Raw genomic sequence first — 26965 nt, 5'->3', positions numbered from 1 at the left:
ATTTATAAATATATATATATATATATATATATATATATATATATATATAATAATAATATGAAACACAATAGTGCGCAGAAAGTAGAATTTAATAATATAAAAATAAATGTATAAGATTTGTTCTAAATATTATTATTATTCCATTTTCGTCGCACAATTTGCACTTTCTGTCGCACAAGAAAAAGATAATATAATAGTAAATTACGATAAAGTATTTTTCTTGTTTTGACGAATACCTTCATAATACCACTATTAAGATAAAATCAACCAGAGTTCTTTTTTTTAATGCTTTTTGTTTGTTTACGATGAAAAGACGATACTGAAAATCTTTTGCAATTTCTCTTTTTCTTGGCACTTTCAGTTTGCATCTTTAAATCTTGAATTACTTTTCATAGAGAGCTGTTGTGCACAATTTCGCATCTGATGTTGGCGTTTTATCAAAACGGTTTTTTCTTTTTATTACATAATTTTTTTTCTTTACTACGTAATCTTAAATTTATATATCCATTTTATCAAAAAGAAGTTTAAATTTAGTAACGTAAAATAGAAAAAGAGAGAGGTATTACAATAGATAACATTTTATAATATGTACATTTTGTCTGTAAAAACAGGATCACTCAAAACCGATAAACTTCGTAGTTCTTTGCCAGACATTCTGGCATGTACTGCCGACTTCATCGTGCTTCTTCCAATTTGTGACTATTTGCAACACGAGCTATAAGTTTCGCGCAAAGCTCGTTCCGGAAAAATATACCCTCGGAGATATATTTACGTCCTTCTCTGTTTATACCCAACAGTGAAACTTTCGACCTCATGGCGAGCAGTTCTTGGAAGCTGCGCTCCACCTTTCCTTTGCCTATTACATTTTTAAAAAGAGTGTATAGCTGTATCATGATCGAAAGTTTGGAAGAAGGGAATCCTGCCTATATCGTTCACATATTCATTAAATAACAATTTCAGTTTGTTTCTTCTTTTTTTTTGTATAATGTAACAGAAATATTTAATAAGTTATGATTGGTCAATGATCGATGACATGAATCATGGGTTACCTTCGGTTGTCAACCCGTGAACAAGATTTAGTATGAATAAAGTTACTCGACGACGTATCGCAATTGATTTGTTCTGCGTCGTCAAAGAGAAATATGAGGATGACTACGATTAGTCGATTGATTAAATTTGGTCTTCACATTTACGGTGTATGGCCCTATGTACCGTCTACTATAGTGTTCAGATTGTACTGGATCATAATGCTAAGCACGGCCCAAGTTTTTCAATACGGATACGTAGTAATGAACATTCATATGGACGATTTCTCCGAGTACATGGACGGAGTGAGCAGTGCAATGACATCTTCTCTATTATACATTAAACTTATTATTCTTTGGACTAATCAACGGTAGGACGTACTTGCAAAATAACATACGTAAATCCTGTTTCATTATTGATGATGATTAACATTTGCCGAAATTATTCATCAAAAATATTATAATAACAGTGCGTTTGAGGCTTTCGTATTTTCTTGAAAAAAGCTATGTTATCGCTGACAGTTGATCATCTTCGTGTCTTGATACATCATTAAATGCTAATGTTCACAAAACGTAGCATAATAATTTATCAAGATATAGAAATATAGCCCGCAAATTGCGTAACCTTTTTGTATCGAATAATAATCAATTCATTTCTCATTTTATTTAACTTATTTGTTTAAGATTTGCGAATATACGCATAAGTATATATTATATTAATAAAATAATTGTTTTTTCTAATATTTTAATAAAATTTTTTTGAAATTAATTCAATTTTGTAACAACTATGAAACAGATATTAACGCGAAGGGTGCACCTTCCGTAGAATATTTTTTGATGTATTGCAAATGATGTCTGAGGATTGGCAAGTTCATACTTCGAATTGCTATAACTCACGTATAATGACGGATATGGCGAATGTTGCACGTCGCAGCTCGAGATGGATTGTTGGCATGCAAATCGGCTCTGCAACTTTCTACAGTGTCGGCGTACTCGCCGCTAATGCAAACAGTCCCGAGAAATTAGAGCCGTATGCGCGAGAACTTATTCTAAAAATGGAGTTCCCATTCAACATTAGTACAGATTTTATTTATACAACTGTTCAAACGGTTCAATTTTATCACCTATTTTTAGTCGCCTGCGGTATTACGATTATTAACTCACTTCTCGTCACTTTGGTAAGTTCGAATTATGATGCGCCTACTCAAAATTAAATACAAGGTAAATTACACACTTTTGATTTTTTTAATTCGACATTTCATGTTAGATAAGATCGTAATTATTATAAATATACAAACATTTTATTTTAATACAATAACATTTTACAAGTATATAAAATAATTTGTTAAATTAGATTTTTCTTTGTGATATGTCTTTAAGAAATAATTTTTTAAATTAAAAATTTGTTTAATAAAAAAAAATAATTTTTCATGTTCGTAAGAAAGAGATTATAAAACTATAAATCTTAGATACTTCATATCTGCGGTCAAATAGACATTCTCCGAGAATGGTTGACAAAAGTTTTTTCCAAAAATTCGACGGATTCAGTGGATGAAATTACAATGAAATCATTGATTATAAAGCACCAGCGCATTATAGTATTTGCAGACAATATCGAGACGCTTTATACGTACATCGCAATGATGATGCTCTTATCAGACACAATCATCATATGTTGTTTAGGATTTATTATAGCCACCGTAAGTAATATGTCTAAAATGACATTTGGTTACCTATTGTTGCGAATATTACATATCTAGTCGAAAAAAAGTGGTAATAATTATTAATATTTAAGACGTATAAATAAATTATCATATACATGTGCAACTAACTCATACTAAATTATTATTATATTTGTGTACGGAAATTTTAGTCGCTTGACACACCCAATGCTGCAGCGATTTTGGTAAAATCTGTATTATTCTACATCTCAATGAACGTCGAGGCATTTATATACTGCTTCTGCGGTGAACATCTAAGTGCCAAGGTCAACATCAAGAGAAAAATGATAGTTTCATTAATTCACTGGCATATCAAATGTATCTCTTATTTTATCTTTTCAGAGCAAAATGATTGGAAGTGCGGCGTATGATTCTCTCTGGTATGATTTTCCAGCCAAAGAAAGTCGAACTGTGTTGTTTCTTATTCTGAGATCGCAAAAAAGATTGACAATTACGAGTGGAAAAATCATCGACCTTTCTTTAGAACGATTTACCAGTGTAAGATTTTACTTATAATATTTCTTTTAGCGTTTGTCGATCTGTGAAACTTGAATATTTCTAACATATCTTATTATAATATGTTTTTTTGAAGATTTTGATTAACATTAAAGCAAAAATTTGCTCTCTTATGTAAAAATAACATATATTTGTTTAAAGAAAATTAACTATTCTTATTTCTTCGTGTTAAATAATAATTTGAACTGTAAATATTGGCATAATGATGTTTACATCCCATTATATTATACATAATTTTATAACTTTATATGCTACTTAATTATAAATTTTCTTATATTATTGTATTATTTAATTTTTAAATATTACGTATATATGTTATTATGATCATAAACAATAATATTTTAGGTAATAAAGGCATCATTGTCATATATGTCAGTGCTAATAGCAATGTATTCAAGATAAATAATATATTAATTTCGTAATTAATATGAATATGAAACAATATTGCCGAAAGTAGAATTTAGTAACAAAAATAAATGTATAAAATTTGTTTAAAACATTATTCCAGTTTCTTTTTATTTGTACTTTCTCTTGCCCAAGAAAGGTTTATTATAATCGTTAATACGAGGCCAAAAATTATTATTAAAGCTTTTTTGTTTTGATATTCTCTCTCTCTCTCTCTCTCTCTCTCTCTCTTTGAGATATTATTAAGACAAAATCAACTCGAGTTTCTTTTTCCTATCTTGATTTATCTACGATGAAAAAGTGGTACTGAAAAACTTTCGCTTTCTCTTGGCACTTTTAGTTTGCATCCTCTTGAATTATTATAACTGTCGCGCACAACTTTGTATTCAACGTTCGTGTTTCATCAAACTGTATTTTTTCTTCTTTACTACATAATCTTGAATTTATACTTTTAATTTGATCAGAAAGAAGTTTATACTCAATAATACGAAGTAGAATGTTACAGTAGGTGATATTTTATGACATAATATATTTTGACAATGGAAAAAGAATCAAAAATTGTACTACCATTTTTGTCTTATTTCTTCCAATTTTCTTCTACAACACAAGCTGGTATGCTTTGCAAAAAACGTTCCGGAGAAATCCCTGGCGATATGTTTATGTCTTTCTCCGTTTACACACCCCCAACAGCGAAACTTTTCAACTTCGCATCGTGTGGTGGGTCATGGAAGCTGCACTCCCAAGGTTGTTGCATTTTTAAAGAAGACACGCGGTAGTATTGTCTGTGGTCAGAAACTCGACTTGAGTCGAGGGAGAAGTGGTACCTCTAACTTTTTTTACGTACCAAGCTGTGATCATCGATGAAATCGTCGGACGTGGTCCGTCAAAGTTTGTGATAGAATATTTATCAATTGTCCGATTGGTCGACGTTTAGCGATACAAAAGCTACGGTTTTCTTGAAAGCTCCGCCTCCCCAGATTTTTCTGCGAGCAAAAATGTCTGGTGGCACACGTACCTTCAGTGATTCTCGGTCCGTTTCGTTGAAAACATGGAGATGAGTACAATCAGTCGCCCTGTAAAAATCTGTCTTCACGCCTACGGTATCTGGCCATATCTATCATCAACCGTTTTATTTCGATTATTTTGGATTGTGATGTATGGCGCAGTTCAATTCTTTCAATATCATTATGTAGCGATACATTTTTACACTGATAGCTTCTCCGATTTTATGGATGGTGTAAGCAGTGCCATGACATACAGTTTATTATTCATCAGACTCGCTATTTTGTGGGCAAATCAACAGTAAGATAAATACTATAAATTTAATTCTTTATCTTTTCGTATTATAGCTTGTAAAATGTTTAAATAATGAATATTTAAATAATGAATTATATGAATGATTAGAAAGATACAAGATTATGTATAAAATCTATTGTGTTGTGCAAATGATACAACTTGGCACATACGTGTAGATAATATTATTTCCATATAACTTAATTTAGTTTACTTAATTGTTTAATTTGTTAGTAATATTTACTTACCTGAAAAATGTAAATAATGATATTAACTGACATATCTAATTCTTTTTAGAATATTCTCTGATATATTGCAAATGATGGCCATGGATTGGAAGAACTGCGTTTTAACTGATTGCAGTCTGCGCATCACGATCAACAAAGCCAAACTCTCGCACCGCATCTCAAATTGGATTATCGGTCTTCAACTGGTTGCCGTAACTTTGTACAGCTGCGGCGTGCTTGCTGCTAACATCGGTAATGTTCAAAGAATGAACATGTCCGCGCGGGAACACATCTTGAAGTTGAAGCTGCCATTCCAGATTGATACGTTTCCTATTTACGTGTTTGTTACGATCCTCGAATTTTTTCATATAATGACGTGCGGCTGTGGAATTTCCACAATAAATTCACTCATCATCACTTTAGTAAGTTCGTGGCGCCACAGATTTAATGAAGTAGAATTATGTAGTGATCGTGGTTCCTATCATAAGACAATATTTTAGATACTACACATCGGTGGTCAAATTGATATCCTTTACGATTGGTTACTGAAAATTTTTTCCAAAAGTACGATGAATACTATAAACGGGATAACAATAAAAACATTGATAACAAAGCATCAACAGATAATTATATTTTCGGAGAACATTGAAAACCTTTGTACATACATAGCGCTAATGCTGTTGTGTCGGACATTATCATTATATGCTGTCTAAGATTTATTATTATCACCGTGAGTAACGTTAGAAAAATCACTTTATAGATCACAAATTTTATCAAAATATAGATTATTTAAAATAATTGCGTATATATCAAATTATTTTTAATTTTACGCGTATATATTATTCGGTATCATAAAACAAAACAGAATGTTTTTAAATTACTACATTCGAGATTACAGTCAATTGGTACACCTGGCGGAGCAGCAATTTTGGTGAGGTCAGTACTTTATTACATTATGATGAATCTCGAGGCATTTATATATTGTTTCGCCGGTGAATATTTGAATGCCAAGGTTAGCGCTGTAAGCTCTCTGTTAATTGATTTTAATTAACATACAAAAATCCAAAATTAATTTTTCCTTTCTAGAGCAAACTGATTGGAGATGCGGCTTACAATTCTCTTTGGTACGATATTACAATCGAAAAAAAACGAATAATATTGTTCATGATCTTAAAATCACAAAAACGATTGACCATTACAATTGGAAAAATTATGGATCTCTCTTTAGAACGATTTGCTAGTGTAAGATTTCTACGATATAAATTTTAGAGATATTTAACAGATTCAACAGGCTTACATAAAATATATTAAAAAAACTTTCTTAATACTAAAACATTAACATTAAACTAAATATATTTTTTACGTAATTATTAAAGATTGAAAAAAAATACAATACAGTTTTTAAAGTTAATTTTGTGTAACTAATTTATTATTAATATTTATAATATCATGCATTTATACACATAAAATACATATAAATACTTAATACGTTACAATCAATAATATTATAGATTGTGAAGATATCGGCATCATATATTTCCGTCCTATTAGCGATGAACTAAATATTTGAAAAAATTGAGTATCGACATAATGTTATGACAGTACCATAATAGTGTTGAGGAGGAGCATAAAATAATAGTATAAAATCATAAAATGAATAATAAAAAAATCTCAATAGTAACAGTATCAAGAAAATTATTATTATTATTTTTGTGTAGTATTTTAAATAATATTGCAATTATTTCTAATACAATGAAATTTTTTTCTTCCATTTCTTCTTATATTATTTTAAATTTTCGTAACATTCTCAAGTAATATTATAATGTCTAAATAGACTACTTTACTGAAAGATTAAAATAAGCTTTTTGCATTTTCCAATGTTTTTACAGCTTAGCATAAGTATTATGCTTGTCGTTTGCGAGAAATTGTTGCTACTAAAACTTTGCTCAGTATTTCGTTCTTCGTCTTCTGCTTCTAGCTTACTTCTTCATGATTATTGTACGTAACATGTACGTAATATGCACAAGAGTTTTATCCAAAATTGTGCGGTTTACATATTTCAAGAGAATAAGTTGCAAACGCATTCGCACTTACCATATTCCGCAAGAATAAATACTGGGGAAATAAAATCTTGGAAAAAAACGTTCCTTTCGCTTCCATTTCTTCTCTTCTTCAAAAAATACTTCTCTATTCATAGAAATACAACTTAATAATAAAACTTTTATTGTGGTCACTGAGGTTTAATGTCCGGTGTATGTTTACATGTTGCTGTCTGCCTCGTCTGCTGCTGCATGATTTTTTAAAGAAAATAACGCATAACTCCACTATTCCTCCCGAAGATTTGAAAGGGAGAGGATTAATTACCCGGAAACTTTTTTTTCTTATCGACAATACTGCACGCAATCTGTGCATGTAGCGATTAAAATATTTGATAAGCCATGCCTCATAGGAGGGTCTCACTCGCGATATCTTCCGAGTTCTTAGTTTGTACACTATATCATACACGTCGTATAATTAATTAAATGTTATTTATAACACCGTTAAAAATTCTCTCATTAAAAACTATATATGTATAAACAGTGCAAAATAATAGAATAATAGAATAATAATATTAGAAATGTGAAAATATAGAATACTGTCAGCTAAATAATAGAAATTTGTTTTCGAATTTTTGACATTTGGCCAAATATGTATTTTGTAGTGTATATTATTTTGGATTGTATCGCTCATATTCGAACAAGTTGTTCAATATCGATATGTCATAAAACATTTTTGTTTGATGGAATTGTTTGAGATAATAATTGTTTTGGGTACAATAATGCCGTACATGAGATTTTTAATCAAACTTGTCATTTTTTGGTATAAACAGCGCTGAGATATGCATAGCTCATAATAATATGCACTGTCAGTGAAAAATTTGTTCTAAATATTATTTAATTTAATTATATTTAACTACACTATTCAGTCACATTAAGTTAGTGATGTCAAATTTAACAATTACTGTGACAAGTAAAATGAATTATTTAACAATTGCAAATATGAACAATGTAATAAAGAAAAATTTGAAATAAATGACTGTAATAATAAATTAATTACTGCACGTAAAAAGGAAAAACAGATACGCATTGATATAGTCACTGCACTGAACAACAATAAATTTTTTAATGATGATTCGTATAACTCGTTATAACGGTTATATCAATAAAAATTTGTAGAACTTTCAACAAGATATTAACAATAATAGCAATTAACTAGAAAAAATATTCTAACACAAAATTTAGTACGTTTACGACATGCAGTGTTAAACTAACGGAGCGTTTCGCCAACATAATAGTGATTCTTTATTTGGCAACTGTAATTTTTTTTAGTAGCAGGGTTTTCCTAAAACACGTGGATGACATCAAAGCTTCCAATGTTTCTACACGATTGTTCATTCTTAAGATGGATCTGTTGTTTAATGCTAAGCAAGATTCGTATATGAATCAATTATAATCAATTTGTTAATTTGTGTGCCGATAGAAACGGTTTATTAAAATCTTTATATTCATAAAAAAATCTGGTAAGTCTTGCGAGACGCAAACAATATTATTATAATTATTAATCTAAAAGTTTCTTGAATTTTTATTAACCAATCAATTAATGTTAATTGATGGAATGTACAATGGTTCACAGAAAGAATACTTTTTTTTCTAAATGCAATCTGCTCATCGAAGAGATTGGTTCGTATTTATAAATATAATCATATTCAATCGCTCTACAAGCAAGACTAAATTCCGAATCCCATCGAAAGAAAGTGTTGCAACCTTTCTGTGAGCTACTGTACATACATGTGTTTATTGTCTATATGATAAAAAATAGTTAATAGACAATTTTGATTTATATTGCTTCTTAAATTTTGAAGTTTTTAAGATTTTGTGTAAATTGAATTTAAGCATTAAAATATTTTTTTCACGGTTTCCAAGAAGTAACTGTTGAGAAAAATGTATATTTTAGACATTGCATATAGGTGGACAAATCGATATTCTTTGAGAGGATTTAAAACAACTTTTTCCGAAGAAAGAAAAGTGTAATCTAAATCATTATGGTAAAAGAACTAACCAAGAAACACCAGAAAATCATCACATTTTCAGAGCACATCAAAGATTTGTACGTATGTTGCAATAATGCTATTTGTAACAGATGTTCTAATTACCTGCTGCTTAGGTTTCACTATTGTTGCGATAAGCAGCTTTGATTAATTTTATGATAAACAGAAGTTATAGAAACCATTGTTGAATTTGTGTTGTTGTAGATCAGAAAAGCATTAATTCCTTTATGATCATTCATTACTTCAATTGCATCCCCCTAAAAGGGGACAAATTTCGCTAGCAAGTTTCCATCTCACCTGATTCAGGACTTAAACATGATCCAACTTGGCCAACTTTTGGTATAGCCGAAATATAGTCTCCCCAACATTTCGAGTATAGCCCCATGTGACTTTTAGTTATTTCTAAGTTGGAGAAATCCTGAATAAGGTGACATAGATGAGCAAGTGAAATGCAACGCAGTTTTCAACACTTACACGATTGCCCACTGTTTTCCACTCAACAGCTGTTTTGTCGTATCGCTTGGTGAGAGTACTCCTCAAGGTCCCCACTAAATATAAAATATTAATTTTTCACAATAAAATATTTTTTATGACTAAAAAACTGTAAATAAGATAATAATTTAAACGTTAAAATTATTATTAATATACTATTGACTTATTTTAAAAAACATATCTGATGCTTATTAATTATTTCAATCATCACGTAGACTAAAAACAACTTACCTAATAATTTCATTTGTGTTATACGAAAAACATATGTGTGTTTGACAGTCATACACGTACAGCCTATTTCTCCAAATTTATTATATCTTCTAGATCTATCAACAGTAAATCAACCTTATTGCACAGTAAACGACTATTTTCTATACCTAGTACTAAATATTAAATTAAATATATAAAATCATAAAACATAAAAAATAAAAAATCTTTATAACAGTGTATTAAAGAAATTATATAATTATTGTTATTTCTGTATGAGATATATATATATACTTTGAATATAATATTGCAATTATTTCTAACATAATCAAATAAAATTATTTCTTTCACCACTTTTTTTTCTTATAATCAAATATTACTTAAAATTTTTATACGTAAAATTTTCACGTAAAATTATAATGCCTAAACAAACTTTTCTAAAAAATTAACGTGAGCTTTTTGCATTTTACAATGTTTTTTACAACTTATAAGCTTTGCTTATTATTTGTCAGGAACGCGGCGCCATTGTTACTAGAATATAAAACTTCATTCAGCATTTCGATCTCCCTCTTCTGCTTCTAGTTTACTTTTTCATTATTATTGCGTGCAACATGTATTTGATATGCACAAGAGTTTCATCCAAAATCGTGCGATTTACATATTTTAGGAGAACAAGTTGCGAACGCAATCGCGCTCCTCATAATTTGCGAGGAAAAATATCTTTCAATATCAAGGAAATAAAATCTTCGAAAAAGAAACGCTTCTCTCTTATGCTTCTTTTTTCTTCAAAAAATTCTCCTTCATTTGCGGAAACACAAAACTTTTCTTATAGTCACCGAGGTTTAATGTCCTTTGTACGTTTGCTATGTTGTTATCTATCCTGTCTGTTGCTTGAATTTTTAAAGAAAATAACGCATTGCGCCATACTTTACTATTCCGTCCGAGAATTTGACAGATAAGGTCGACTACCCGTAAACTTTTTTTTTTTATCGACAATACTGCACACAATCTGTACAAGTTGCGATCAAAATATTTAATAAGCTTTGTTTTATAGGAGGGTGCTATCACGTATTCTTCTAAGCTCTCAGTATGTATAGAGATACTACATCATACACATCAAATAATTAATTAGATGTCATTCACAACCCCGTTAAAAATTCCCTTGTCGGAATCAATACATGTGAACAGTGTAAAATAGGAAAATAATAATATCAAAAATATGAAAATAAAGAATACTGTTAGCAAAGTGATAGAAATTTTGCTTCGAATTTTTGGCATTTGGCCGAATATGTCATGTGTTTCTTTGTGTAGACTATTCTGGACTGTCTCGATCATAATCGAGCAAATTTTTCAATACCGATATATCCTAATGCGTTTCCATTTGATTGAGTTTTCCGAGATAATGCATATTTTGGGTTCAACAATGACGTATACAATATTTTTAATTAAACTTCTCATTTTTTGGTGTAAACAGCGGTGAGATAGCAGCAGTGAAGTTCATAGTAATATGCACTATCAGTGAAAAATTTGTTTTAAATATTATTTATTTTAATTATATTTAATTATACATTATTCAGACACATTAAGTTAGTGATCTAACTGTATTTAATAATTACTCTGACAAATAAAATGAGCTATTTAGCAATTGCAAACTTGAAGAATATAATAAAGCAAAATTTAAAATAAATTACTGTAATAAATTAATTACTATATACAAAAAGAAAATAAAAACATCAACGAAGTTATTGTACAACAATAAATTTTTCATCGATGGTTCGCGTAACGACATTCATTGCGACCGTTGTCACGATTATGACCAATAAAAATTATTTCTAGAACTTTCAACAGGATATTAACAATGATGATGATCGACTGGGAAAAATATTCTGGCACAAAATTCAGTATGTTCGCGACATGCAATGCCCAACTGTCGCAACGTTTCGCTAACATCACAGTAATTCTTTATTCGACAGCTGTAATTTTTTTTAGTAGCAAGATTTTCGTAAAGCACGTGGATGACAGCAACGCTTCCAACATGTCCACACGGTTGCTCATTCTAGAGATGGATCTACCATTTGACGCTAATCAAAGATTCGTATATGAATCAGTCGTAATTATTCAATTTGTTAATTTGCTATTGTGTGCCGACGCAAACTGTTTAATAAATGCTCTACTCATAAATCTGGTAAGTTTCGCAGAATGTAAAAGACATATTATCATTGTCCGTCAAAGTTAATTTCTTAAAATTTTATTAACCAATCAATTTGATGTCAATTGGAATATACAATAAATCACAGAAAGGATGCTTTTTTTCGATTGATTTCTAAATACAGTCTCTCACCGAAGAGATTGGTTCTTTTTTACGTGTCTAATCATTTACGCTCAAACGCTATACAAGACTGAGTTCTAAAACCTATTGAAAAAAAATGTTGCAACTTTTCTATGACCCACTGTACATATATGTATTTATTGTCTACATGATTAAAAATAGTTAATAGATAATTTCGACTTATGTTGCTTCTTAAATTTTGAAGATTTTAAGATTTTGTGTATTTTAAATTGAATTCAAGCATTAAAATAATTTTTTTATAATTGCCATTAAGTGACTGTTGAGAAGAATTATACATTTTAGATATTGCATATAGGCGGACAAATCGATATTCTTCGAGAGGGATTAAAGGAAGTTTTTCCGAAGAATGGAAAGTGTAACCTGAGTCATTTCACGATAAAGAAGATAATCAAGAAGCATCAGAAAATCATCACATTTTCAGAGCACATCGAAGATCTGTACACGTATATTGCGATGGTGCTATTCGTATCAGATACTCTGATTATCTGCTGCTTAGGTTTTACAATTGTTGCGGTAAGCAATTTTGATTAATTTCATGATAAACAAAGGACATAAAACCACTGTTGAATTTATGTAGATTAGGAGAGCACTTTCATATCTTTAATTATTTATTACTTTCCCACCTTTCCATTGCTTTTCGGACGTTTCTTAATATTCCAGTCGATCGGTCAACCCAATGCTACGAAAAGTATAATCAGAAATTTCTTATTTTATGTCGTTATAAATGTGGAAGCGTTTGTATATTGTTTCGCTGGAGAATATTTGAGCGCTAAGGTTAGATATTCGGATCAATATATTGTTCACGACAAATAGCAGAATATTACGTAATTGATTTTATATATAAAAGCTACAAGAACCATTATTTAATAGAGCAAAAGTATCGGAGATGCTGCGTACGCTTCCCTCTGGTACGAGTCAGATTCTAGAGACAGTCGAACTATATTGTCCTTGATAATGAGGTCGCAAAATCAATTAACCATTACAATAGGAAAGATAATGAATTTGTCTTTGGAACAATATAGTACTGTAAGTTTATCTCAGCAAGTTATCTTGCTTTATATATAAAACTTTTCAGCACAGATTTTATGCTAGAAATTATTTTTAAAAAATCTGTTTTAAATAACAAACAAAATTTGCTGCAATATTTATATTGTAATATAATATTAAAAGAAATGAAGTAACAAGTAGAATTTAAATATTTACACTTTTTACATTAATATTTTATAATAATTATAATAATATTCTTACAGATTGTAAAAGCTTCAGCTTCTTATATATCAGTTCTTCTTGCAATGGATTGAGAGAGGCAAAACTACATTCTATTAAAAAAAATTTTTTTAATTACTTTTAACAACTGGTAGTTTGATTAGTAATAACAAAATTAGTAGTAACATAAATTAAAAGTGACAAAAATGAAGTTCTATTATTACTTGTTACCTGTTACATTTTCTTCCATGTCATACATTTACATGCATGTATGCATCATTCATTTGCACGCATGTGTGTGTTTTATACAGAAGTTAGAATAAGCTTGGGCAGGCAGGCAGTAGATCCATAATGTCAGGATCCGCAGTGTTTATTAAATGTGGTCGAACAATGCAACCCCGTGCTATTTTCTCCTGCCTGGTATTGTTCGCTCCACTTTGCAAGTTCCTACAATTTTCTTCTTATATTTATTAGAATTAAAGGCTACGGATCACAGCTAGATGATAATTGTTAGAAATCAACTTAAAATTTAATAACTAAAAGTACATAAGAATAATCATAAAATATAAGTACATAATAACGTACATTTTAATGAGTCATCTTCAGTGTACAATCTTTAAAGAACACAAACTTTGTAATTTGATTGTCGATATAAATATAGCAGTTTAGTAATGTATTCCTCTTCAAATTTTATGTTCTGTTACGAAAATTTAATCGTTCTTCTTAGAATATTTCACATCCATGTCTCTGATGTTCTATATTCTTCTCTATACTTCAATTAGTATAAACAGTAATGCAATTTTATGATTAAAAGACAAAGGATAGTTCTCTCATTGCAATTTTGTGATTCCGTATCTATATTGAATTAATTGTTGACTAAGCAATTGTATAATTTGAATTCATCTCAACTATAACTTATTTGTACCTTTAAGTGTCCAGTAATTATAAATTGCAAAAAGTTTACAATCCACAACAATATTAATATAGAATAAATCATGTTAAGAACGTTACTTTTAAAATATTCAACAACCAATGATTACAGAATAAAAGCAAAAGTATTATATTAAAAGAAATGTAGTAGAAGAAGAAACGTATGTGGAAAGAAAGAAAGGAGACCAATTAGGAAGGGGATAATGATTGTAAGATCGGGTACGAATCAGAGATTCCGTGTCACTCTGCCTATTCAATCCATTATGTTGTTTTTTTATGTGAACCATCTCTGAAATCAATGTTTTACTATAAGATGGTTTATTATCTAATATCTTAGCCTTATCTCATTTAAAATTATGATCATATTTTAAGCGGTGATTGGAAATTAGTCCTTTTATTAATTTTATTTGCATGTTTATTCTAGTTTTCAATTTTCTTTTAATCTGGCCCATATATGTCAACTTTGCCACACGGGACAACAAAGAAATTACATCTGATGATTGGTATTTTACAATACCTTATACAGAACCATCTCCGAATCTTTTATTCCGATCGCATATGGCATTAATAGAAGAACAACCTTTACCATCCCTAACCTTTTACCTTACAAAAGTACATCACTCGTGGTAAAGATGTTTTAGATTATATATCGCATCAAGAAGTAGTATATAAGATCTCTTGTCATGATTGTAATGCAATTATGGACCAGACTAAAAGAAATTTGAAAACTGGAATATTGTGTCGTATCGCTTGGTAAGGGTACTCCTTAAGATCTCCACTAAATACGGAATATTTATTTTCCACAATGAAATATATTTTATGACTAAAAACTGTAAAGGTAGTAATTTGAACATTAAAATTATGTAATATATCGTTGACTTATTTTAATAATCATATGATGCTTATCAATTATTTCAATTATCACGTAGACTAAAAATAACAGTTACCTAACTTCATTTGTGTTATACGAAAAACATACGTGTGTTTGGCAGCTGAGTACAAATTAGTGTAGTCTTTGTTTCTGCCCTGTCTGTGCAAGCATAGATATATACCTTTTGATTATTAAAATATTTGCATGTGTTACAATTCACCTCTAGACTCGACTAATCTCTCTCTCTCTCTCTCTCTCTCTCTCTCTCAAATACTAAACAAAACATTTTGTTTACACAAACATTGAATTTAAATATTAAATTTCTACATATATTTACATTTTATAATAATCAAATATTATTCTTACAGATTATAAAAGCTTCCGTCTCCTATATATCCGTCCTACTTGCAATGTATTGAAGCGAAATTACATTCTATTTACATTGATTGTTAACAGTTGTTGTTAATAGTTATTTAGTTACAAAAAAATGTACAGGTACATTAATAGTAACAAAAACCATTGCAGAATTACTTACCATTTTCTTTCATTTATTGCACACTTGTATGCATTAATCGAGAGAATTATACATTCGAGAATGTCAGGTAATGGATTAATAACCCAAGATACGCAATGTTTATTAAATAATGTCTAACAATATAATCACGTGTTGCTTTCCCCTCCCGCAACTAATATTGTTCGCACTTTGTTATTTTTGAAAATTAAATTTTATTTTTATTTTCCAACGGTACTCCATTCGAATATATTGTGTGTACTTGCTGTTCGCATGGCGGTTTGCATTTTTAAGTTTCATAATTTGGTGCTATCTTGATATCCTGTCATAAATAAAATAGAGAAATGAACAAAAGGGAGAGAGAAAACAAACAAAAGGGGAAAAATTCTCTATACTTTCTGTTCCTTTTTACAATACCGTAATCGTAGCTTTAATTGAGTATTTATGTTTGGTATCAAAAGTATATTTAATGATAAATTCCTCTCAATCAATTGCATGTAATGCGCTTTAGCGTTATAACTTTTAATAAGCTTCACGAGATTGCTTCACAAGATTCTTCTTGATCAAACATATAGAGCCTGCAAACATTTATTTTGGGGAAGAGAATGTGATAAATAAGCTTTTTTCAATTATAAAATGTCCATTATGAGTACAGTGAGTTTGTCAATAGAATTGGTCTTCTTTGATATCAAGACGTGTCGTGTACCTATGTATTACTTTGCATGTATGGTCCCGGTTTGTCACATTAATTGTAATTCAAAATTGTCATTATGCTTACTTTGTATTGCACAATCGCATCAATAAACTGTGGATTTGATTAATAATTTAAGTAACTTTTTAAGGTACAGTCCATTTCTTCAAATTGATTATATCATCTAGACCTGTCAACGGTGAATCAATCTTAGGTTATCGCATAAGAAAACGATTATTTTCTAATCTAGCACTAAATATTAAACTAAAATATTAAACTAAAGTATATAAAATTATAAAAAATAAAAAAAAAATCTCTAGTAACAGTATTAAACAAATTATAATTATTGTTATTTTTGTATAATACTTTGAATAATATGGCAATTATTTCTAATATAATCAAATAAAATTATTTCTTTTTCCACCTCTTTTTCGTATAATCAAATATTGCTTAAAATTTTTGTAACGTTTAAGTGAAATTATAATGTCTAAACAGTCTTTTCTGAAAAATTAATGTGACCTTTTTGCATGTTACAATGTTTTTTACAACTCATAAGCTTTGCTTATCATTTACCAGGAACGCCGCCACGTCATTGCTACTAGAACATAAAACTTTACTCAGCATTTCAATCTTCTGCTTCTAGTTTACTTTTTCATGATTATTCCGTGCAACATGTATCTGATATTCACAAGAGTTTCATTCAAAATCGTTCGATTTACATATTTCAGGAGAACAAGTTGCGATTGCAGTCGCACTTACTATAATTTGCGAGGAAAAATATCTTTTGATATCAAGGAAATAAAATCTTCGAAAGGAAAACGCCTCTCTACACATTTCTTTTTTCTTTAAAAAATTCTCCCCCATTTACGGAAACACAAAACTTTTCTTATAGTCACCGAAGTTTATTGTCCTTTGTATATTTGCATGTTGTTGTCTATTCTGTCTGTTGCTTGAATTTTTAAAGAAAATAATATACTGCGCTATACTTCGCTGTTTCGCCCGAGAATTTAAGAAAGATAAGGTCAACTACCCGAAAACTTCTTTTTTTCTTATCGACAATGCTGCACAGTTTATGCAAGTTGCGATCAAAATATTTAATAAGCTTTGCTTTATAGGAGGGTGCTATCACTTATGCTTTCTTCTAAGCTCTCAGTATGTACAGAGACACTACATCATACACATCAAATATTTAATTAAATGTTATTTATAACACCGTTAAAAATTCCGTCCGCGGAATCAATACGTGTAAACAGTGTAAAATAATAGGAAAATAATAATATAAAAAATATGAAAATAAAGAATACTGTTAGCAAAGTGATAGAAATTTGGTTTCGAATTTTTGGCATTTGGCCGAATATGTCGTGTGTTTCTTTGTGTAGATTATTTTGGACTGTCTCGATCATAATCGAACAAATTTTTCAATATCGATATATCCTAATGCGTTTCCATTTGATTGAGTTTTCCGAGTTAATGCATATTTTGGGTTCAGCAATGACATATACGATATTATTAATTAAACTTGTCATTTTATGGTGTAAACAGCGGTGAGATACGCAGCAGTGAAGTTCATAGTAATATGCCTATCAGTGAAAAATTTGTTTTAAATATTATTTATTTTAATTATATTTAATTATACATTATTCAGACACATTAAGTTAGTGATCTAACTGTATTTAATAATTACTCTGACAAATAAAATGAGCTATTTAGCAATTGCAAACTTGAAGAATATAATAAAGCAAAATTTAAAATAAGTTGCTATAATAAATTAATTATTTTATATATGTAAAAGAGAAATAAAAGCAAACACGCATCGATGAAGTCATTGTATAACGATAAATTTTTCATCGATGGTTTACATAACGCTTCATTGCGGCCGTTGTCACGATCAATAAAAATCATTTTTAGAACTTTCAACAGGATATTAATAATGATGTCGGTTGACTTGGAAAAATATTCTGGCACGAAATTCAGTATGTTCACGACATGCAATGCCAAACTGTCGCAACGGTTCGCTAACCTGACGGTAATTCTTTATTCGACAACTATAATTTTTTTTAGTAGCAAGATTTTTGTAAAGCACGTGGATGACAGCAACGCTTCCAACATGTCCACACGGTTGCTCATTCTAGAGATGGATCTACCATTTGACGCTAATCAAAGATTTGTATATGAATCAGTTATAATTATTCAATTTGTTAATTTGCTATTTTGTGCAGACGCAAACTGTTTAATAAATGCTCTACTGATAAATCTGGTAAGTTTTGCAGGACGTAAAAGATATATTATCGCTGTCCGTAGAAATCAATTTCTTGAAATTTTATTAACCATTCAATTGATGTCAATTGGAATATACAGTGGATCACAGAAACAATGCATACTTTTTTTCGATTGATTTCTAAATACAGTCTGCTCTTACTGGAGAGATTGGTTTTTTATTATTTGTCTAATCATTTGGGTTAAAACACTCTACAAACAAGATTGAGTTCCGAAATCCAAAAAAAATGTTACAACTTTTCTATGATCCACTGTATAGGGTGCTGCCGATATCTACAGATCAATCTACAGATTATCTACAGATAATCGGGTTGCCTATCTGCCTGTGGACAGGGGGTTTTACTGTTAATGCGGAATAAGATTAGATCGCAAGTTCGGTGAGAAAGAAATTTATTAAATTTAATTTATACTAGATTAAGTCAGATATTATTTATATTATTAAATACATATTTTATATCATATTATTGAATTTTACACTATACCAGAATGTAAAATTCAATTTCTCTTGTCTTATTCTCCGCCGGACTTGTGATCTAATCTTATTCCTCATTATCAGTAACGCGTTTCTCTGCCCATTGGCAGATAGGCAACCAGACTTACTCTGTAGGTATCGGTAGCAACCTGTACATATATGTATTTATTGTCTACATAATATAAAAATAATTAATAGATAATTTCGACTAATGCTGCTTCTTAAACTTTGAAGATTTTAAGATTTTGTGTAGCCTAAATTGAATTCAAGCATCAAAATATTATTATTACGGTTTCTATTAAGTAACTGTTGAGAAGAATATATATTTTAGATATTGCATATAGGCGGACAAATCGATATTCTTCGAGAGGGATTAAAAGAAGTTTTTCCGAAGAATGGAAAGTGTAATCCGGGTCATTTTACGGTAAAGAAGATAATCAAGAAGCATCAGAAAATCATAACATTTTTAGAGCACATCGAAGATCTGTACACGTATATTGCGATGGTGCTGTTTGTATCAGATACTCTGATTATTTGCTGCTTAGGTTTTACCATGATTGCGGTAAGCAATTTTGATAATTTCATGATAAACAGAGGATATAAAAACTATTAAATTTAGAAAAGTACTAATTCGTATTCTTAATTATTTATTACTTTTCCACTTTTCCATTGCTCTTAGAATGTTTCTTAATGTTTTAGTCGATCGGTCAACCCGATGCTGCGAAAAGTATAACCAAAAACTTCTTATTTTATGTTGTTATAAATGTGGAAGCGTTTGTATATTGTTTCGCTGGAGAATATTTAAGTGCTAAGGTTAGATATTGAGACTAATATATTGTTCACGACAAATAACAGAATATTACGTAATTGATTTTGTATATAAAAGCTACAAGATACATTATTTAATAGAACAAAAGTATCGGAGATGCTGCATACGCTTCCCACTGGTATGAATCAGATTCTAGAGACAGTCGAATTATATTGTCCTTGATAATGAGGTCGCAAAATCAATTAACCATTACAATAGGAAAGATAATGAATTTGTCTTTGGAACAATATAGTACTGTAAGTTTATCTCAGCAAGTTATCTTGCTTTATATATAAAATTTTTTAGCACAGATTTTATGCTAAAAATTATCCTAAAAAAATCTGTTTTAAATAATGATAAAATCTGTTTTAAATGCTGCAATATTTATATTGTAATACATTATTAAAAGAAATGAAGTAACAAGTAGAATTTAAATATTTATATTTTTTACATTAATATTTTATAGTAATTATAATAATACTCTTACAGATTTTAAAAGCTTCAGCTTCTTATATATCGGTCCTCCTTGCAATGTATTGAGAGAGGCAAAACTACATTCTATTAAAAAATTTTTTTAATTACTTTTAACAACCGGTAGTTTGATTAGTAACAATAAAATTTGCACATAAATTATAAGTGACAAAAGTGACGTTCTATTATTACTTGTTACCTGTTACATTTTCTTCCATGGCGTACACTTACATGCATGTATCGTTCACTTGCACGTATGTATATTTCATATGGGAGTTAGAATAAGCTCGAACAGTCAGGCAGTAGATCGATAATGTCGGGATACGCAGTGTTTATTAAATGTGGTCGAACAATGCAACCCCATGCTATTTTCTCCTCCTGTCTAGTATTGTTCGCTCCACTTTGCAAGTCCACCTGCAATTTTCCTCTTATATTTTTTTGCAGTCTTCCAGTCGAACATTATATACTCGCACGGCGTTTTTAATCTTCATAATTCATCACTGTCATTGTTATCGTATCGAGAAAGAAAAAGAGAAGTGAAGCGACAACGGGAGAACAAATTTTGTAAACTTTATATTTCTCTTTACAGTTTTGTAAACGTAAATCTATAATTGTGTATCTTATGTATGGTATCAAAGAAATTTTTTAATAATTTATCGCTCTCTGTCAATTACGTGCAAAATGTTTTTGTGTTTCAGTTTTCAGCAGGTTATTTCACGATACTTCAATCAAAAAAATACATATGCCCTGTCAATATTTGATGCTTTGTAAGTTGATAGAGAATTCTCTGTTCTCGCAATTATGCAAATGACTGCTTCGAGTAAGTTTCTTTATAAAATTCGTTGTTCGTCATCTTTGGCATCTGGTTTGACGTAATGTGCCATTTTGCATAAATTATTTTGTTTTGCTGAATTATTTATTGTTAAAGTCTATCGGTATATTTACTTTGCATTGCGTCATCGCATTAATGATGGATTGATGAATAAGTTGAGCAGTTCTTTCCCAATCAAACAAACAATGTTTTTAAAACGGTTTTTAAATATTTATTTAATATAAAAATATTAAATAAATATTTTTTAAGTGTTAAGTGCAGATTGATTAAGTGCACAGCTTATTGCTCTTCTAATTAACCATCTTCTAGACCTAACAATGAATTAGTCTGATGACTCTATAAGTGTGCTTCTCTATAAGTGCTTCTTTTTCATGCAATACAAGTATTAAATGATAAAGTATTATTTTATAAAATTATTCAGAATTGCGAAATTATTTAGTTTTTTTCTCGTACAGAAAGTCTCGTGATTATATCTTGATGATAGCTGTGGATTAAACAGAAAGCAGAGATCCGTTCAGCATTCACACGACGACGGACATCGCTAATATGTCACATCGCGTTTCGAAATCAATTATCGGTCTTCACGTGGCCATCGTAAGTGACTTATAGTCTCAGCGTAATTTTGTTCAATATTGAAGGTGATAACTTTAATACATTAATTGCTGTCATTTAGGTATTTATTCTGAGAATGGAATTTTTTTTCGATAGCAACTCATCCGTGCACAAGCTCTTAATTGAACAATTTTTTCACTTTTTAACACAAACGTATTCAACTCATGTATTAAATATTTTAATCATAATGTTGGTAATTCTTAAAATTTATTGTAAAATTTTGAGATAATTTTACATAAAGTAAATATCGTTAAAATAGTATGTGTTTGTCATAAATTCTCGATATAGATAAAACTTATGTTGAACTCAATTCTGGAAGTTAAAATTTAAATTTGAAATTATTGCGTTGATAAAAAATTTATTGATCAATTTAAATCCTTTAAGATTATTTATCGCCATAATTGGAATACTTTGTAGAAAAAAGGTGTACGCACGTACAAGTTAAAATTGTATTTAGCTAATAATAATTAAAAAATCTTTTAATTTCTTTATAGCTACAGTTTATTTTTATATATTTTGTAAATATTCATCATCTCTGAAAAAAAATAATTTAACTAGAGTCTCTTGTAATTCGACTATCCTAACGATGCATTTGTTCTCAAAAGTGACTTTCTCTGTATTCTATATATCTTCTATTTTTTCTTATGCTAATTTTAATAAACTTATATATCTTTACTTATATCCACAGTAAATTTAATATTTGTACTTGTTTTAAAATGAACTTAATGCTAATTCTTAATTGTCTATGTTGCTTCATTTAATCTCGATATATATTATAACAGATTTTATTGGAAAAAGCTATATAAATTATGAGAATGCATTGATTAATATACATTAAAATATAATATATACATTGACTAAAATGCATCTTTATCATTTTCCACTTTAAAGTAAAGTATCATCATTTTTCACTTTCTAGTAAAGTATTCAAAATAATCCAAATATGTGAAATTTACCATCAAATTTATTTTCTCGCCTTCTTTAATGTATAGAGAACTATATAAATTAGATAATTAAATCGTGATAATTCCATGCAAGTTATAATATAAAATCAAAATAATAATTAAAATAAAAATTGAAGTAATAATGTAAAACCATAAGAGATAATTAATAAATTACAAATGAGCCTTTAGGAATTAGAGCTGTAATAATTGCACGTTTATTTCGATTGATCTAAAACAATCCTCTGTAAATAATATATTTGTTGAACATTTCGGCTAACTTCTAATCTTTGTTAGTGAATGTATTACATAAAATCCATAAAAATCTTCATCCTGTGATCACACTCCGACATCAAATTTCCCATAATCAGTTATGGTAATAAGATTATGAAATAAGCTGGATGGTCAATGATATTTAACTTTAAATATAATATAAATGAATATTAGAGTCAAAAATATGATATGTCTTATGTTGGACAAACATATGGACAAATAAAAACAAAGATTTCCGAATACAAAAATGACATCAATCAAAATAAAACCACTCCTTCAGTTGTCACGAATCATAGGACACGTCACATCATGTTTTTGAGTAGAATAATGTTTAAATATTAGACACAGAACGTAACTGCAATAAAAAACTAATATTAGATTATCAAGCGACAAAAGAATGGTATTAATTTAAACAAAGACACTGAGTTACTTAGTTCTTCATATTTTTGTTATTTGACCGATCACTAAAAAGCCTATAGCTAAAAATAATACATTTTTATTACGACGATTGACACCGCAGCATGAACATCATCGACTTATATAATATGTATTATATTTATTTAATTATCGTAATTTCGTCTTAAATTTCAATTCAAGAAAAAGCATTTGCATTACAACAACTATAGTGTTAGGACTAATTTGTATTTGACGTACTCCTGCGGGGAATCTCCACAGCAATTCCTGTAAATTTTTTAATATTTTTCGATTTTAATATTTATTTATTATATTTAAGACCAAATACCGTTGACTATCCAGCTTAGTAACTGGTTATAGGAAATTTGATGTGTAACCACAGAATAAAGATTTTTGTGGATTTTATGTAATACATGCGCTGATGAAGGCTAGAAGCTGAAACTTTCGACAAATATATTATTTATAGAGGATTGTTTTAGATCAATCGAAATAAACGAGCAATTATTACGGCGCCGATTCCTAAAGGCCCATTTGTAATTTGTTAATTGTTTTAATATAAGGAGAGAGAATATTATTTTATTGTAAGTATCATAAGAAATAAATAATAAAAAAATATAACACAGTACAAAAAAATTATTATCATTGTTATTTCATACAATACTTTAAATAATATATATATATTGTATTTACTTTTAATATAATTAAATTATTTATTTTTTCTTTTATATGTAAAATAAAAAATTAAAAAAAAAAAAAAAACGTTACAAATATTCCTTCTTATTACATAATCAAATGTTTCTTCAGAGTTTTATTAATGCTTTAATGATATTGTAATGACTATTATGACTATTATACTATAAACAATCTTTTCTGAAAGATTAACGTAAGATCTTCACATTTTATAATCTTTTTTTTTATAACTTGTACAATACTTGTCGTTCACGAGTAACTTTGTTATTCCGTTTTCGCTCGACTCCGTTGCTACTCAAATATAAAACTTTATCAGCACTTTGCTTTCTCGTCTTCCTGACTTACTTTTTTCACAGTTTTTTCAGAGTTTTATCCAAAATTGTGCAATTTATATATTTGAGGGTAGTGCTGGCCATACACTTATCGTAATGTACGAGGAAGAATATTCTTTGATATTGAGAAAATAAAATCTCAGAAAAAGAAATCTCTCTTTTGCTTATTCCATCTTTCTTCTTCTTCAAAAAATTCTCCCCTATTTACGGAAATACAAAACTTTTCTTATGGTCACCGAACATGGTTTTAATATTATATTCTGTCTACGTTTGCACGTGCCACGGTTGCTATCTGCTGTCACTTGAATTTTTAAAGGAAATAATGCACTGCCTGCTATTTCACTCGAGAATTTGAGAGGGTTGTCCACCTGAAAACTTTTATTTTTTATCCACAATAGTGTACGCAATATGTGTACGTTCCGATCAAAATATTTAATAAGCCGTGGCTCATGGAAGAGTACCCATCACTCCCGGTCTCTTTCAAGCTCTGTTTGTATAAAGACACTATACGTGCACATCATACGATCGATCAAGTGTTTCTTGTAACACTGTGCTTCTTGTAAACATTCTCTTCTCGGAATCGATGCATATTAACAGTGTATAATAATAAGAAAATAATAATAGAAATATGAAAGTAAGAAATACTGTTAGCCCAGCTATAGAAATTTGGTTCCGAATTTTTGGCATTTGGCCGAATATGTCGTGTGCTTTGTTGTGTAGACTACTCTGGACTGTCTTGATCATAATCGAGCAAGTTTTACAATATCGATATATCATAATACATTTCGATTTGATCGAGTTTACCGAGATAATGCATATTTTGGGTTCAACAATGACGTATACAATATTTTTAATTAAACTTGTCATTTTTTGGTGTAAACAGCGGTGAGATAAGCGAGATCGGTGAAACATATATTGATATGCACTGTCAGATCGGTGAAAAATTTATTTTACAGATTATTTTATTTAATTATAATTAATTATACCATTTAGCCATTTAGTTAAATAAATATAAAATTGCCTCTCAATTCAACAATTACCACGTGGTCTGTAAAATAAATTATTTGATAATTACAAATATAAACGAAATTAAATTAAAGACAAATTGCTATAATAAATTAACTACGCGATAAAAAAAATAAGAGGACACATATCTATAAATTTATTGCGCAATGATAAATTTTTCATCGATGGTTTGCATAACGCTTTATTGCGGTTGTTATCACGATTATGACCATTGAAAACTGTTCGTAGAACGTTCAACAGAATATTAACAATGATGGCAATTGATTGGGAAAAATGTTTTGACACGAAATTTAATATATTCACGATATGCAATGCCAAACTGTCACAGCGCTTTGTTAATATGACGGTGATTCTTTATTCGACAACTGTGCTTCTTATGAGTAGCAAGATTTTCCTAAATGCGAATGACAACATAGCTTCCAACATTTCTACACGATTGCTTATTATAGATATGGATCTACCGTTTGACGCTAATCAAAGATTCGTATACGAATTAATCATAATTGCTCAATTCTTTTTTTCGTTGTTATGTGCCGATGCAAACTGCTTGTTGAATGCCCTGCTTATAAATCTGGTGAGTCTTGCTGTCCTAAAAGTATTATTATTGTCATTAATTATATTATTTATTATTTCTACTATTCATTAAAATTAATCTTGATTTTTATTGATCAATCAATTGATATCAGCTTATTGATTGAATGTATATGTATTGTCTTACATTATCAAAAATAGGTTATGGAAGTCTTAACTTATGTTGATTATAAAATTTTAAAAGATTATATGCAGGATATGTATTTAATCTAGAAATTTATTAAATAATTTATTCGAAATTTGAAAGTAATTGGCGTGTAGTCTTTTAAAGCATATATTTAAAATAAATTACGTATAAAATTATATTCCAACATTTAATTATTTCAACTTTGACGCTTTTTTTTACATGATTACAAATCTTTTTTTCGCAACTTTCATTTCAATATGACAATTAAAAATAATGTATATTTCAGATACTGCATATAGGAGGCCAAATCGATATTCTTCGCGAGAACTTGAAGGAAATTTTTCCGAAGAATGGCAAAAATCCAAGACATTTTGAGACAAAAGAAGCAATTAGAGAACACCAGAAAATCATTACGTTTTCAAAGTACATTGAAGATTTGTATTCATATATCGCTATGGTATTGTTCGTATCGGATTCGTTAATTATTTGTTGCTTGGGTTTTACAATTGTCGCGGTAAGTATTATATTTTTGTGTAATTCTATGGTAAAGAGGAATATACATTATAG

At 29.3% G+C, this 26965-nt stretch overlaps 3 protein-coding genes across 3 annotated transcripts in view; all 3 read left to right on the top strand.

The window, feature by feature from the left end:
- The first annotated feature begins 1142 nt into the window (after positions 1 to 1142).
- LOC108752378 lies at positions 1143 to 17742 on the top strand. The gene is given in 14 exon segments (XM_018493180.1): positions 1143 to 1396; positions 1852 to 2203; positions 2899 to 3012; positions 3089 to 3249; positions 4596 to 4682; positions 4684 to 4767; positions 5258 to 5609; positions 6086 to 6199; positions 6274 to 6429; positions 11810 to 11874; positions 11963 to 12158; positions 12606 to 12836; positions 13194 to 13353; positions 17651 to 17742. Coding segments are annotated over 14 exon segments (2418 nt in total).
- Positions 17743 to 18666: 924 nt separating this feature from the next.
- LOC108752417 (odorant receptor 22c-like) lies at positions 18667 to 20629 on the top strand. Its single transcript, XM_018493217.1, has 5 exons — positions 18667 to 18789; positions 19613 to 19843; positions 19981 to 20094; positions 20191 to 20346; positions 20579 to 20629. Exons 1-5 carry the CDS (start codon positions 18667 to 18669, stop codon positions 20627 to 20629), a joined length of 675 nt encoding a protein of 224 aa, XP_018348719.1.
- A 5502-nt stretch (positions 20630 to 26131) lies between these two features.
- Positions 26132 to 26965, top strand: part of LOC108752416 (odorant receptor 67c-like) — a 1712-nt gene continuing 878 nt past the window's right edge. The window contains exons 1-2 of the mRNA XM_018493215.1: positions 26132 to 26254; positions 26685 to 26912. Of these exons, the coding sequence (XP_018348717.1) occupies positions 26132 to 26254; positions 26685 to 26912 (351 nt within the window). The remainder of the gene's footprint in view (positions 26255 to 26684; positions 26913 to 26965) is intronic.

The sequence above is a fragment of the Trachymyrmex septentrionalis genome, unplaced genomic scaffold (genome assembly GCF_001594115.1).
Source record: "Trachymyrmex septentrionalis isolate Tsep2-gDNA-1 unplaced genomic scaffold, Tsep1.0 scaffold60, whole genome shotgun sequence".
Lineage (NCBI taxonomy): Eukaryota > Metazoa > Arthropoda > Insecta > Hymenoptera > Formicidae > Trachymyrmex > Trachymyrmex septentrionalis.
This window is presented reverse-complemented; position numbering and strand designations above follow the sequence as displayed.

What these genes read in the sequence shown, in the direction of transcription:
- LOC108752417 (XM_018493217.1), top strand. Translation starts at nt 18,667, where the DNA reads ATGGATCTACCATTTGACGCTAATCAAAGATTTGTATATGAATCAGTT. An exon ending in ATGCTCTACTGATAAATCTG is followed by an intron (nt 18,790 to 19,612) that starts GTAAGTTTTGCA and finishes TATATATTTTAG; the next exon opens with ATATTGCATATAGGCGGACA. An exon ending in GAGAATATTTAAGTGCTAAG is followed by an intron (nt 20,095 to 20,190) that starts GTTAGATATTGA and finishes ATTATTTAATAG; the next exon opens with AACAAAAGTATCGGAGATGC.